At 28.5% G+C, this 15865-nt stretch overlaps 1 protein-coding gene across 2 annotated transcripts in view; it reads left to right on the top strand.

The window, feature by feature from the left end:
- LOC100201616 (intraflagellar transport protein 74 homolog) overlaps positions 1–15865 on the top strand; it is a 55599-nt gene that overhangs the window by 4438 nt on the left and 35296 nt on the right. For both annotated transcript variants that reach the window (XM_065801124.1, XM_065801125.1), the window contains 9 exons: positions 8118–8163; positions 8265–8342; positions 8425–8473; positions 10401–10499; positions 10606–10666; positions 10820–10879; positions 10954–11015; positions 11089–11167; positions 15556–15615. In XM_065801124.1, coding sequence (XP_065657196.1) covers positions 8118–8163; positions 8265–8342; positions 8425–8473; positions 10401–10499; positions 10606–10666; positions 10820–10879; positions 10954–11015; positions 11089–11167; positions 15556–15615 — 594 coding nt within the window. The remainder of the gene's footprint in view (positions 1–8117; positions 8164–8264; positions 8343–8424; positions 8474–10400; positions 10500–10605; positions 10667–10819; positions 10880–10953; positions 11016–11088; positions 11168–15555; positions 15616–15865) is intronic.

Here is a 15865-nt window from a genome sequence, read left to right on the forward strand (position 1 = left end):
CCATGTTTTGTGATGCCATCATAATGATTATGGAAATTATTGTTTTTAGATTATTATCCCATTGATCAATTTCATTCAAAAATTGCTTCTCTATTAAACACTCAACAATTTGTGAACTTTAAAGTCTTCTTTTCAACTTGATCCATTTCCCAAAGCTTTCAATATGATTCACACTAATTTGATGCCTTGTTAAATTTTGTGATAAATAGCTCCAGTCAGCAGATCCTGTTCTTGCAAGGGAAATATTTGTATTGTTGAATAGTTTACAACAAAAACAAAATATTTTATTCACTTTTTCTTAGTAAATTAGCCACAATCTAGGATGACTTTTACTGTTTGAAACTTTTGGGCGAAAAAAACTTGAGCTAAATGTACAATTCTCATAGTTTCTTTAGTTTGATTTACGGAACTCTTCATAACTATTTCTTGAATCTGTTTGTAAGAGTCTAATGTCAATCAAAAAATTCTTTCCATGTACAAAAAGAGAGTATGCTAGTTAAATTTGCAGAAACAGTGTTTAAAGTTGGCTTACCGTTGATGGCTCTTCAGTTTTGCTCAATTCTCTGTTTTGGCTCAATTCTTCACCTTCCATCTCAATTTCTTGTTCTCTGATTTTGTATGAATTGATTTCATGTGGCAAAGTATTTATATCAGAATCATCATTGGGACTGTATGGTGTTTCTGAACTTAAAAAAGTATCTAGTTTAATTTAGTTTTTATCAGCTCCTTCCTGTTTTGTTATATAATAACTATAATAATAATAAAGTTGCTATGATAAAAGAATTTTTTATCTATAAGAAAATTATTTAAAATAAAAACGAAATAAAAATAAATTTTTAATTTATTCGAGTTGTTTTCATTAGTAAATAGCGCTTATATCTAACATTAATTGTTATTCAAACTTTTGTAACAAATATTTTATTCATTCAAAAGTTAATGTGGTTTTTTTTAAAAATTAATTGCTTCTTTTATCTTACCACTTATAGAATAATTTAAAAGTTAAAAAATGATAAAAATTGCTTAACCAAAATCTCTTACTGCTAATGTAAAATCGCTTATGGCATACGTAAGTTGCTCTAGTCGTAATGCTTTAAAACAAGGCCTGAGAAATGTCTTGTTTTCTTTTATTGTGATTAATTTTAAATCATCTTCATGAGCAATATGAAATAGTTCTTTGATTTCTTGAGAAAAATTTTCTTCATTTCTTTGCTGAGTTTTTGTTTTGGGGCCTTTATTCTTTTTCAGCTTTCGTATTTCTAAACAAGTTTTTCAACATGTGTTATAACAAGATAATATTGCTTTGTTGGAGTTCTAGCTCTTTGCCAAAAGTCTGAACCTGATCTGTCATAAGGTCTGCACTTTCTCTTACATTGTTATTTTTAAAGAAAAAATAAGTTTATACCAATACTTTATTTTGATTTCTAGTCTCCATTTATTTTAAATCAACTTTAAAAATATTTTTCTAATAGAGGGGTGTACCCTCATGGTCGTCCGGTGGCACAGGACAACTCGTATTCTCCAAGGGTGACTGAAATTAAAAAAAAAATGCCTGTCAGTATCCCGGCAGGTCGACCAGATAGTTTGTTACTTACAAAAGTGTGTTAATTAATAAAACCATATTTTGGTGCATGAAGATTTTATTCCTTGCGATTATTCTAGTAAAAAATTTAAAAAGCATTTAAAGTAGTTTAACAATGAGTACACTTTGGTGCACTATATAATTTCACCAAACTTAATAAAAAATAGCTGACACGCGATTTAATATTTTGAAGTGCGACTGAACTGTTTTTTTAAAAATTTTTGTTGCGTTTTAAAGCAACAACAATTTTTAAAAAAACAGTTTTTTTTTTAAAGTTCCAAATGCAATTGTATAATTTTTCAAACTTATAGTCCATTTTGAATCACGTAAATGGGCAGTTTAATCATTAATAATGCTGAATCTCTTGTTTTTTATTAGTAAAATAAATTTTTTTTTTTAACTTTTTTTAATTTTGTCAATTAAAATTAACAAAATAAAAAAAATTATTAAAATGTACATGAAAAATTATTATTAGAGCGCAATTAACGATGCACGTGGAAAATTCTTTTTTCCTAAAAAAAAGCAGTCTTAGTATAATGAAAAATGTTTAAAAAATTAAAAACAATGTTTTAAACATTCAACTAAATTAAATTTGATTGAAGGTTGAGAGAGCATAATAGAATACTTTTCTATATATAAAACATTTTTTTGCAGTTATAGCTTTCAACTCTTTTGCTTCACGTAATGAAACCTTTGTTAAGATTGGCAAAAAGACTCAAATGAGAAATTAAAACTGTTTTTGTCACGGAAAAAACCGGAGGGTACACCACTGTAATAATGTGTATTAAAAATGTGTTTTTATGATACGGTTGCCATTCATCTATATAGGAATGTTGACGGTATTGCTATAATTGTTTGCAGTGAATAACTGAGTTTTGTTGGAGTTAAAGTTCATTAGCCACTGCAAGTCAGCCATAGTATGAGAAGATTGAAAACCGTTAAGATTGTCAGACATTATTTGACTCAAGATGGAATGTTAGAAATTTGTTGATCAAAGACTCACTTTGCTAATAACAGATAGAAGACTGATCAGACAATAGTTGGATGGGTCAGAATGTTCTCCATAATTTTTTAAAAATTGGAACTACAGATGCTATTTTCTTGCAGGTAGGAAAACAAGATTTCCACAAACACTTATTAAACAATTTAGAGAGAATTGTAAAGAGTACTAGAAAACATTTTTGTAAGACTATAAAAGGAATGTTGACCAGAACACAAGCCATAGAAGAGTTTAATTGAGATATGACTTTAGCAATGGAACGTGGAGTGATTTGAATGTCAAACAATGATTTAACTTGTTTTAGTGGAATGGCAGGAAGAGCTAACTTCTGAGATAAGATACGATTTTTAGTAAACTGGGAATAATGAAACTTAAGTAGCTGAGTAAAAGATTGAGAAATGCAGATATTATGGGATTTAGTGCCAGCTGGGTCAGTGGTGTTAGAGCCAAGCTATTCAGTGTGATGTGCATTAGAGTCACCAAAAACAATATTTTGTTATTGGCAGAGGGGTAAAAGATTCATGTTAAAGGTCATGGTCAATTTGATCAGAAATTATATCCATAAGAATGCAGTCTTGAGAAAAAGGAGAATAATAAAGAACAAAGAGGAAGGTGATAGAGTTAAGAAGTGCGAAAGCACATAAAAGAATGGTCAAAAGATTAAAATCTGGTTTTCAACAAGTAGATGAATTTATGCGCAAGTATACTCCCAAGCCAAGCATGTGACTGTTGAAGTCTTTGTGAATCAAAGCATATTACCTATCAATACTGAGATCTGAAGGAACAGCTGAATTTAAATTAGTTTAACAAAGAACAAGCAAGTCTGGTGAATTTTGCAAGAGGTAAGATTTGACTGATGGAAAATTACTATGAAAACCACAAATATTTGTGAAAGCTACATTAAAATATTTGGGTGGTGGTGATAGTTTTTATGTTTAATCTTATTGATTACCTTGAGTATAGTTTCAATTAAAGAGAACTTGACTCATTCATAGATAGAGCACAGCATCCCAAGCAATGAACAGTTGTCTAAGTCCTGCTTATTAACTCAAAGTTGTAACTTAGGGCTGCTTATGTGATCTCGTCAATGCACACCAAAAGCATTAATAAGAGTACCCTCCATGCGCAACATAGTTTTGTTAATACTCTGATATTTTACAACTGTTGATGAAATCAGCCTCTCTGAGAGCTACTACAGAGTTTAGAAAACCTTATTAACAGCTGGCCTCAGAACTATTAAATTGAGTATTTAGAGCTGTACCCTCATTAGGAGAGAAGAGGAAGAGTTGCATAGCCACTATCAAGAAGCCACAAACAAAAATCTATGAGTAGAGTTAAGAAGATTCAGCATTCATCATTCTTGGCAGGAAACACAGGTTTACATCTACATCAGCCTAATAGATGAAGAAGGGGGTTCAAGGCTGGTCAACAGAATAATTTTGTTTACCCCTAAAGTCTTTGCCTAGGAGGCCTTCTACAATACAGTAGCTGGATACAAGTAGTATTGGGTTACATGATACCAGTAGCAGGTTGATCGTGATGATCCTGAACCTGACCTGACTTATTTGATCTTAACATTTATTGGCTGACATAAATACGATTTAAAGAAAGTATATACATATATATAATAGAACATGTAGGGAGTCCTCTTCATGCTCTATTATACATATGTATATTTATTTATTTAAAGCAACAGAAGGACCCGAAGGTCACTTTTACTGCAGTAACATTAAAACAAGTTAATAAATCTGTGTTAAGATCGACAATAGTTATCACCAAATGGCATTATATAGAACAATGTAGTTGGACGAGACGGTTTTTAAACATTGATACAGATAATGTAGATACTACATTTTCCAGTAAACTATTCCATAAGTTGACTACGCAATTGGAAAAGTAAAACTTTGTACTGTTTAGGTTAAAATGGTGTTTGTAAAGTTTAAAACATTAAATTAAAAACATGACCGTAAATACCTAAGTAAAAGGTGAATTTAAAAACATTTGATAAATCTGTGACCACTTTACCATTAAAAATTTTGTATCATAAAACTAAATCGCTAACAACTTGGCGATATTCGAGTGAATGGAACAATAGTTAAGCATAGCTAGATATTTATCATAATAAATATTTATCATAATAAATATTTATCATAATAAATATTTATCATAATAAATATCTAGCTATGCTTGTGGATACTGACCACAGACCAACTATTCTCTAAGTTAACCATTTAACTTTCTCAATTTGTAGTGTAAGGTGACCATACCGAAGAACAGTTCTCTAGCATAGAATGTACATAAGTGCAGTAAACTCTTACCATTAGTGATCTATCTTGTAAATGAAAAGCTTGTAGAATTAGATAGACTCTCAATATAACTTTATGTACAATAAGATGAATATGCTGATCAAATGACCATCGATCGTAATTACAAGATTACAAATGCTATTAAAATGATCAAGTTCATGGTTATTTATACTATTAACATAATTGAGTTTTGATTCCGGTTAGTAATGGTGCAAACAAGGCATTTTTCGTTGCTATCTAAAGTTGTCAAGTACAACTCCAATCATACAAACACATTATAGCTGTGGTAAGGTCTGACTGAGAGTATATCATAAGTGAAATATGATTTTATATCATTAGCAAAAAGCTTAAGTTTAATGTTAAGCTCTTTATATATGTCATTGATATCATTGATGAGCAATAAGAATAAAGTAGGTCCTAGAAAACTTCCTTGTGGAGCACCACTTGTTACAGATATTTTGTGAGAAGAAACATTGTTTAACCTAACTACCTGAGACCTCATATGTAAAAAATTGGTAATCAAATTCAGAACATTGCCAATTATGCCATAAGCGGGTAGTTTTATTAGTAATTTAGGACATGAAACTGAATCAAAAGCTTTTTTTTAAATCAAAATAAACAATATCAGTAGGAATGTGATGCTGGAGATTTAAAGTCCAGTCATGAAGACTTTCAAGAATGTAAGTGAAGACTTTCAAGAATGCATGAAGACTTTCAAGAATGCAAGTACTGCGTTTGCAAATAAACAAGTAGATGGTTACGGCAACAAGTAGATGTCAATGAGATCTATAATTACTTGAATTAACTGTTGGTCCCTTTTTATGGATTGGAACGACATTTGCTATTTTCCAGCATATCAGTTATACGGCATATTTAAATGAGGTGACAAACAAATGACATAAAGGGAGTTATGCTAATTAGGGATGCTAAGTTGGGTGGTTTGATGCAAATATCCTCGATAAATGCAGAAGAAGTGCTCAAAATGAAATCTGAGATGCTATTTTCACAAGTAGGTCGGTCAACATACTGACTAAAACCATATTTGTTTATAAAACATAAAAAAGAGTTATAGATAACTGTCTAGACCATGATAATAGTGGCAGTCTAAATCGGGTAAGTTAAAATCCCGTAGTATGATCACAGCTCTATCAGTAAAACACAATATAGAAAAGCATTTAACACTTGTTTCCATATAGTCAATAGCTATTTTTCCACAACCACAACTATGGTAATACTCAATAACTTTGAATGTCTGACCATTAAGATTTAAATCTGCACAGGTGATCTCTAAATTATGGTATATCCACTTTAGTAAATTTAATAGAATTGCAAAAAATATGACTACTCTACCAGTGTGTTTACGTGAGTACCTTTTTCTGTGTACCTAGAACAATATTTTTCCATACAACAACAGTGTGTGATACCTAGAACATATTAGATTATCAGGTAAATTATTATTCAACTAAGTTTCAACAACATAAAAAGTATCAGAATTGTACAATTGAACAAAATGTAAAAAATAGAAGTTAATCCAAGTAATTATCTCATTGACATCTACTTGTTGCCGAAACCATCTACTTGTTTATTTGTAAACGCAGTACTTGCACTAACATTCTTTAAAGTCTTCATGACTGGACTTTAATTCTCCAGCACCACAGTCCTACTAATAATGTTTATTTTGATTTAAAGAAAGCTTTTGATTCAGTTTCACATCCTAAATTACTAATGAAACTACCCGCTTATGGCATAGTTGGTAATCTTCTGAATTGGATTACCAATTTTTGTAACAAAATGGAAGTCAGTAATTTTATTGCATAGATGCAAATGTTAGTCAGTGCCCATTCACCACTGTAGTTGATTTTCGGTTAATTAATTAGCTTGTGGTTTTTTAAGTTTAATAATTGACTGTGAAGCTGATCAGTAAGATTTTTAAAGAGTACATTTTTTGGGAATATCTGCTGTTCTGATTGCTTTGATATATATAGCTATCTTTTTAAAAGTTTTACAACATGCTCATTTCTAATTCCAAAATAGTATTGGGGTTTTTGGTTGGCTTCATTCAATTTTTCTTTGAGAGCCTTCATCTTAACTCTTTAAGCCTCTATCATATCTACATTGATAAATATGTTATTAGTTTCGGGTAAACTTCATAAGTTCTTTGCAGTTTTAAGTACAGCCTTCTTTACTTCTTTGTTAGTTAAAACAATAGTAACTGGTGGTGGCTTGTTGGATTTTTAATTAAATTTAAAAATACGTTGAATAGAAGCTTTAGCATTAATTTGAGTGAATATTCTTTGTATTCTTTTTACATCTTCTTCTTTGGCAACACTTTCATCGTTGTTTTGAAAGGTTTTTAATCCAAAAATGACGACATTTTTCTGTCTTAGTTCTAAATCTTGAGTTTCTTTGACAACATCGTTTAATAGAACCAAATGAGCATCATTTTTGTTTTATTTTGATTTTAAAAACATCTGACCAAGCATGATCATTTAAATTAGATGAGTTATTTGATTGATTCTTGATATCATTCAATAGTATTTTGATGTCACTGGTTTCTTTTTCTTTAGTTAAAAGTTCTGTTTCCAGTTTCAATACACTTCTCACGTCAAAGTCTTTATTTTTTACCATATTTTAAAGTTATTTTATAAATATATTTGTTTATCATTTTATTTTGATCTGTCATGCCACCCCAAAAGTCTTTTCTTCAACAATCATATTTATATTTGATTAGCTTAATCGTTAGCAGAAATGAAATATAAGCTGAAGAACTTCTTATATGAAATATAAGCTGAAGAACTTCTTATATGAAATATAAGCTGAAGAACTTCTTATATGAAATATAAGCTGAAGAACTTCTTATATGAAATATAAGCTGAAGTATCAATTTTAATAATAATAGATAGTACGATACCAAACATAATGCTTATATTATTATTGATGTTATATTATTATTACACACATACTGTTTTAAATGTCACTTAAGCATACATTTCTGACATCACACTGAAATATTTTGCTGCCAGAGGCTTCAGTACATACATAGACTATCTTATAGCCTAGTGCTGCAAAAAAGTGCTGCTACATCAACTGAGGGTTTAGCATGGGACAATAATCTTTCTGAATACATTGTATGCTATAAAGATAGGAAAAACTAGTAGCAATTTGTTATCTATATACATTATAGTACATTATAATAATTTTATGCTGTAAACTTGATTGTGTGTTATTTTAGAATTCATCTGCTAGACCAGTGACAAGAGGTGGAGCACTTGGAGGAGGTAACTTTTATAAGTATTTTACAAACTTGAAGTTTTTATATCAATATAGATAGTATATAGATAATTTCTTTTTTGTAATTTAAACTTTTTTCTTAATTAAGCTTTAAATGCTGCAATTCATGTTTCGGATCGACCAGTTACTCGGCAAGGGCTTGGAGGGATCAAGACTGCTGCCCAAGGTTGCTTTTAAAGTATTTTCTTTTTCTATATAAGTTTTAGCTTAATTGTTAGCTATTGTATGTTTTTTTTTTGATTTTTTAGGACCACAACGCCAGGTTCAAGATAAATCTTATTGGTTGAGTCTCCTAAGGTGAATATATATAATTTTGAACACTTTATTTATAATTTTTATTATAAATTTTTTTTCTAAAAATGCAGTAAAATTTTAGTTACATATATTTTTTACTACTGGGAATTTAGATTTGGCATTGTACTAATATATTCTGCTTTTTTTTGTTTTTAAAATGCTATCTTTAAATAAATTTTTTTTGAATAGAAACTTACTTTTTTTGCTGTCATAAATGTCTTTTATACATTCATACATACATACATACATGCATACATACAGTAGCGTCCAAAAGTAATTGGACAAACACCTTTTTTGTTATATTTTCTCATTAAGTTAACATTTTTAAATTTTGCTAAAGCATGTCAAGTTATACTACAATTATGAAAAACAAAACAAAAATTCCCTTTTAGGAGTAATTACTCAAAATTTTGCTAATTGATATAACGTTGATATAACTTATTTATTTAACTCTATTATACTCCTGCATGGTTGGACTATTTTAACTCCTTTTTCTCAAGGCAGATTTTTATAAAAACATTCAATGATCAATAATTTGCAATGGGACATAATAAATATTAAAGGGAGGCAGTGAAAAACTTTATTGTACAAGCATCTAATACGGTAAGACTGTGCAACAAATTTCAATAGATATGAACATTCCGCGATCAACAGCTTGTTATACATTAAAAAGTTTTTCAACAATAAAGTCTCAGGGCATCCTGACTTTGTTGAAACTTCCAAGTTTCAAAATCGTAGAGCACGGTTAAAGTTCGCTAAAGAACATCTAAATTGGACAGCAAACCAATGGTCGAAAATACTATGGAGTGATGAGTCAAAGTTTAATATGTTTTGTTCTGATGGTATTAAATATGTTCAACGTCCAATAGGTCTTCGAAATGATGATAAGTACCAAGTTCCTACAGTAAAGCATGGTGGTGGTTCAGTAATGGTTTGATCATGTTTTAGCCATGATGGAGTAGGTCCAATCTATCGAGTTCAAGGCATTACAGACCAAAAAATGTATAAAGGGATAATCAAAGATATAATGCTGCCACATGCAAAATACGAAATGTTGCATGATTGGACTTTCCAACACGACAATAATCCAAAACACACCTTCAAGCTAGTCACAGAATTTTTGGCTCAAAAGAAAGTTTGTATCTTGGAATGGCTGTCACAATCTTCAGACCTGAACCCAATCGAACATCTTTGAGAACATATACATAATCAGCATGATTTGTTTGAGTTCATTAAGCGCACTTGGGAGGAAATACCAATTAATGTTTTAATTAATATGGTTGATTCAATGCCGCAAAGATGTAATGCTGTTGTTGCAGCAAAAGGTTTTCCAATGAAGTACTAGGATTATGCACAGATTATATACATTATATAACAGAATATAACACTATGTAACATTATATATATTATTTAACAGAAATCTTCATAAAAAAATGCTGAAAATTTATCCTTTGTTAAGAAAGTTTGAAAGAAATGAAAAAATATAACCAAAAAGGTGTTTGTCCAATTACTTTTGGGCACTACTGTACATACGTACATATATATATACATATATATATATATATATTATATATATATATATATAGATATATGCGGTAATGGTGTAGTGGTAAAGCGCTCGCTTCATAAGCGAGAGGTTCCGAGTTCGATTCCCATCACGTCCCTGGTAGTACCGCGCTCAACTAGTTTCTCTGCGCAGCGGCCTTGTTCGTCGAAGTTTGTGTTTCGGAGCTATAGAGTTGAGAGAGGGTTATAACCATTATTAAGTAGCCTCCTCATCTGTAGTGGCCTTCTTGGCCTTGAGGAGGTGAATAACAAAAAAAAAAAAAAAAAAAAAAAAAATATATATATATATATATATATATGTATGTATATATGTATATATATATATACATATATATTATATATATATATTATTTTTTTATTTTAGAGGAAAAATGAATGATTTAAATTTAGAAATATCTACATTAACCAAAGAAATTAATCTGTTCAATCAAGAAAATGCAAGTTATTTATCCTATGAAAAAAGGTTTTCAATTTTCTTTCTGATTATTATTTTTACTGTTGATAGTAACATTTTTTTTTGGTTTTAGCTTGATATGTATCATTTTGAATTATTTTAATTTTTATATTAGGGCAGAGGTGCTAGCTTTGGAAATCAAAGAGCTGCAAGGAGAGTTGGCTGATTATAATTCTGTATTTAATTTTTAACTGCTACTGTTAAAATTATTTTTTACATCTTGCTATATTCTTTCTCTAATTTTTTTCAATGAAGAATCTTTATTACTTAATTCATAGAACATGGTTGGTTGAGTTAAAAGTTTTGTTGGTAAATTATTTTATTTTTAGATTGTTGACAAATTAAATATGAATGCTGGTTTTGAAGATCTTACTGAAGATTTTGAAAAAGTAGTTTTTCTTTTAAGATAGTTACTTATATCTTTGAAGCAAAAGAAATTTAAATGTTAAATGTCTCATTTTAGTTGCGATTAGAAAATCAGAAAGAAGCTAAGAAAATAGATGAGATGTTCGCAAAGAAGCAAGAGTAAGCTTCACATTTTTGTGTTTTTTCATTCATTAATTCATTACCGATTTGAAACTTTTTTTTAATTTTTAAGTAAAGAAAAAATCATTAAGCAGTTAGAAATTGAAATTAATCAACAAAGAAGTATGACAGAAAGTTTGGTATCTGATATGGTAAGTTTTTTGATTTCAAGCTGATAAGATTTTTTTTGTTTGTTGATTTATTGTCATTATTGTATCAACCTCAGCACAACTAACCTCAGTACAATTACTCTACTTCTAATAACTATGTTTACTATCCTTACATACTACCTCGAATTTTTATTGAAACTGCTTTACATGCTGCTTAAGTGTTTTTCTTTTTTGAAATAAAAAAGATTGGATTGAGCTAAAAAAAAATTTTTTTTTATATCGAAAGCTTATGAAGTCTAGAACATAAAATAAGTCTAGAACAAAAAATAAAGGAAAAAAGCTAATTTTCATTAACACAAAAAAATTTTATTTGAAAATTATCACAAAATTTGCACAATAAAGTTTTCTGATTTTTCTCCTGATAGGAATCATGAGATTTTGCACATCCAAATTCTCCGTTGGATTTATCTCACTTCTTTTTTAAGTCAGTGTTTGATTTTGCTTACTTCAACTTCTTACATGATTTGGTTTTAATATTGCCTAATTGGATAAATTCGCTTAATTGGATAAATTTTAAAACAACCTGTGGGGTTGTTTGTTGTAGGTAGATACCATTGGTGTTGTAAAAGTTTACTGTAAATTTTGAGTAATGGCAAGATGCTAGGTCAAGCAAAAAGGTTGCATTACCATTTTGGGCATTCTATAGTGGCAAAATGTATTCTTTTGATAAATTTCACTATTTATTGTAGAAATGGTGACAAAAACATTGAAGTATTGCTTGCCATATTTTTTTTGGAAATTTCTTCAGTTTTGTGATCTTAAACTTAGTTTTTATATTTTCCTGCATTTGTGTATAATTTTTCTGCATGATTTCTTACCACTAAATTTTCTTGAACATTGAGACTTGAAAGTTTGTACATTTTAAAGGACTTGATTTTAAGTTATTAATTATAGTTGATTTCTTTTGACTGGTAGTTTTGCATTTTAGGCCAAATCTTACTGAGAATTGTTTGGATTAACTGTGACAGTCAAAGCAATAGTCTTTAGTTTTTTTATTAATTTTCAAGATGTTGCTGTTTTCTACTTATTGTATTAAATGTTATACTTCTTTAAGGTTTCTTTATTACTTCTTTAAGCTTCAAATCATAATACTTTTAGAAAGTTCAAACATAATACTTTTAAGTTTTAACTTTCTATTCATAATATCCAACAGTTTTTACAATTGGTTTTAGAGACTTATTACAATTTTTCACTCAAGCCTGCAAAATTGCATCACACACTCGTTGCTGTTTTGTTGTCATTTTAAATACTATTAATTTTTTACCTATAGAAAATATTTAAATTGAATTACTAGTACTTACTCAAATTATCATTATATAAAATAATTTTTTGAAAGCAACCATTTAAAAAATTGGTTTTTAGACATAAATAGCTAATCAGTTTAATTTAATTCAGGCAGATTCAATTAAAAGTGGATTTAGTTGCAACCTAATGGGGCTATCAAGCTAGCACAGCCTTCAAGCTATCAAGCAAGCACAGCCTTCTCACAGACCTTTTTTGAATTTTTTAAAAAGGTCTGTGAGAAGGCTCTAAGCAATTTTTTAGTTAATATCAATCTTAATAATATCTTTGCTTTCTTCAGCTATATTTTCAAATTTTATAAACTAAAGTCTTAACTTTAAAGTTGATGGCTTCAATTGGGTGTGACTCTTAATTGTATAATTTACATTGCACATTGCACAATGCACACTTTAAATATTGTAAAGTTTACAATATTTTAAGTGAGCATTGTGCAATCTACATTATACGATTAAGAGTCACACACAATCAAAACTTTAAGGTTGAGGCTTTATAAAATGTTTACAATCCAAACATTTTATTCCTTTAAAAATTTTAACTAAAGCATATTGCTAATTGTTTTGTTACAAAATTATTATGAATCAATTATAAAAAAATTATCGACAAAAAAATGTGGTGCTTATAAAAGCGTAAATCAGATATTTAAAAGTAATATATACCATAATAGTTAGTTGGAAAAATGCAGTGACTTAGGAGCAACCTTATTCATTTATTGTTGGGGTGGCCACAACTTAGCAAATGTTATCAAAGGTGTGCAGCATCAAAAAAGTTAAGAATCTCTGGTATATATGCTTCCAGCTGTTGTGAGGTATAAATACTGGAAGCATTTATTCTTTACAACAGCTGTTGTGAGGAATAATCATAACAGTTTTAATGCTTTTAATTTAGTAAAAATCTTTTTTACTTTAACTAAAAAATTATATATCTTTGAAAAGTTGCCATATAAAATACATAGATATTTAAGTTCACCATGAAAACAAAAGCTAAATTTTATATGATTTTTTTTTACTTTGGTGTTTCATATAGTTTTTTTTTACTCTGGTGTTTCCTATAATTTTAATTTTGATATTTATATTTTTATATTTTTACGTTGGTGTTTCTATAATTTTTTTAATTTTTGCATGCTGCATTAAAATCATAACTGTTAAATTTTTTTCTTTGGAATTTTCAAATCTTTAATGAAATTTTTAAAACTTACTTTTTGTTTCTTTTGTTTAATGAATTTTAAGTTCTTTTAAGCCAATTTGTGGATTAACTGTTTTAGGCATAATGTTATCATTTTAGTTCATACCATTCTATAGCCAAAATTCCATAGCCAAATAAGGGCGCCAAACCAATCCCAATCACAGGTCCATTATGATTTGGTTTGCTCAGATATAAGAATGGTTTTGTTAGCTTTTCTTAACATATATTTGGCCTTTTGGTGTGGATTCAGAAATATAAAGTTCTGAATTCTTGCCAAAAATCTAAACAGCAAGTTTAAATTTTTTTTATTTAGTTATTTAAGTTTGGTTTTCTTTTATATTTTGCAATATAGTAAACATTCCCTGGAGTTTATTAATGGTTGTATCTGATGTAGGTTTGCTAATGGTTGTATCTGATGTATGTTTGCTAATGGTTGTATCTGATGTATGTTTGTTAATGGTTGTATCTGATGTATGTTTGTTAATGGTTGTATCTGATGTTTTATTTCAATAATGCAGAAATGTTTAGGAATAAAATTGTCATACAACTTTCTAGAGTTCTTTTATTTTTTTAAGTTTTAGAATGATTTAGCACCTTTTATGATTTAAAAGAATAAAGAATTAATTTGGAATTTTACAAACAAAAAAAAATAAGCTACTGGATTAAAACAGCTCCATTAATGCATACATGCTTCTTATTTTGACATGTCAAAAGAACTTTTTTTACTTTTTACTTTACATAATGTATATTTAATATACATATAAATATACATATATTTATCTTTTGTTAACACATATGTAAATCAGTTTTCACTTATATAGATAATGTTAAATTTTATAATACCTGTGGTGTTGTTTATTGTCTTTATTTTACCATAAGACATTCTTTTTCAAGTCGCATAGTTTTGCAGTATCCGTATTAATACCGTTGGTCAAGATTAACCTTCAAGCAATTTAATTTTGAATCCATAACCATATAAAAGTTTAAACTTTTAACTGATACCATTGTCAACAATTTTGTTTCTTGTATCCTCTCATTTTTCCTTTTTTTGGTTTTTAAAAGTTTAGTTATAAAAATGCAAATGCAAAAAACGCGTGATTTTTTTTTGTATCAAAATGAACAAAGTTAGCAAGATAAATCAATATAGTTGTTAATATTTTTAAATAAAATTTTTTGTCATTTTTTAATTGTTTTTTCAAATACCTTCAATATTTTTTGTTGTTTATCAAAGTTAATTGATTTTTAAAACATCATTTGGATAGGAGAAAAAAAATACTAGTGATAAATAACCTTGATAAAAATAGAACTAAGTTCTCATTGTTTAAATAAAGATAAAAAAAATTCAGAGTATACAATAAGGTGACCAACATTTTTTTTTTTTTATGTAGTAGAGTACTGTTAAAATCTTAATTTTAATTGGCACTTGCACTACTCCCAATAAGAAAACAGAAGTGGATGGGGTACCAATAAGAAAACAGAAATGAATGGGGCACCAATATAATACTCTATAAAAAATATAATACTCATATAAAAATCATACAATTGATAAATGAAAATTTTAGCACTTTCTTTTTTTTTTTAAATTTTTCTTAGCTTGCTATTTTGTCAGTTTATTTATTTATGGTCTTGTATTTGCAAAATAAAGCATCAGTTTGTCAATTAAAGCGTGTAAAAGAAATTTTTTGCAGGAATTTTAAATATTATTAAAAAAAGGAATTAAGTAATGGAGTTAAATAGTTTAGATGGAATTATAGTAAAGTTATACTTCAATATTATTAAAATGTTTCAGTTGTTTAAAAGTTTCTAGAGAAACGGGGAAATTGTTTTTAAAAGATTATAAATTATTATAAAAATATGAATATCTTAATTTTTGAATATAAATTTAGCCATCCAACCTCAGAGAAAAGTACGTGATTTTGAAAAAGCAAAATTTGCATTTGCAAGAGGTAAGAAATAATACTTTGATATATTAATAAAAGATTTATTTTAGGGGTGTACTGGATTGAAAATTTTGAATTCTGGCCAGAACCGGATTTACTGTAATTGTTGAAAAAATTCTAGCCGGAACGAGATTTATATTTATGTAGTTTTTTACCTTCAAGATTGAAAGTGAAAGCCTGCACTTCAGCATCGTAGCTACATAATATATATTTGTAACCTATAATATATGTATATATATATATATATATATATATA

This window comes from Hydra vulgaris, chromosome 07 (assembly GCF_038396675.1).
Source record: "Hydra vulgaris chromosome 07, alternate assembly HydraT2T_AEP".
Lineage (NCBI taxonomy): Eukaryota > Metazoa > Cnidaria > Hydrozoa > Anthoathecata > Hydridae > Hydra > Hydra vulgaris.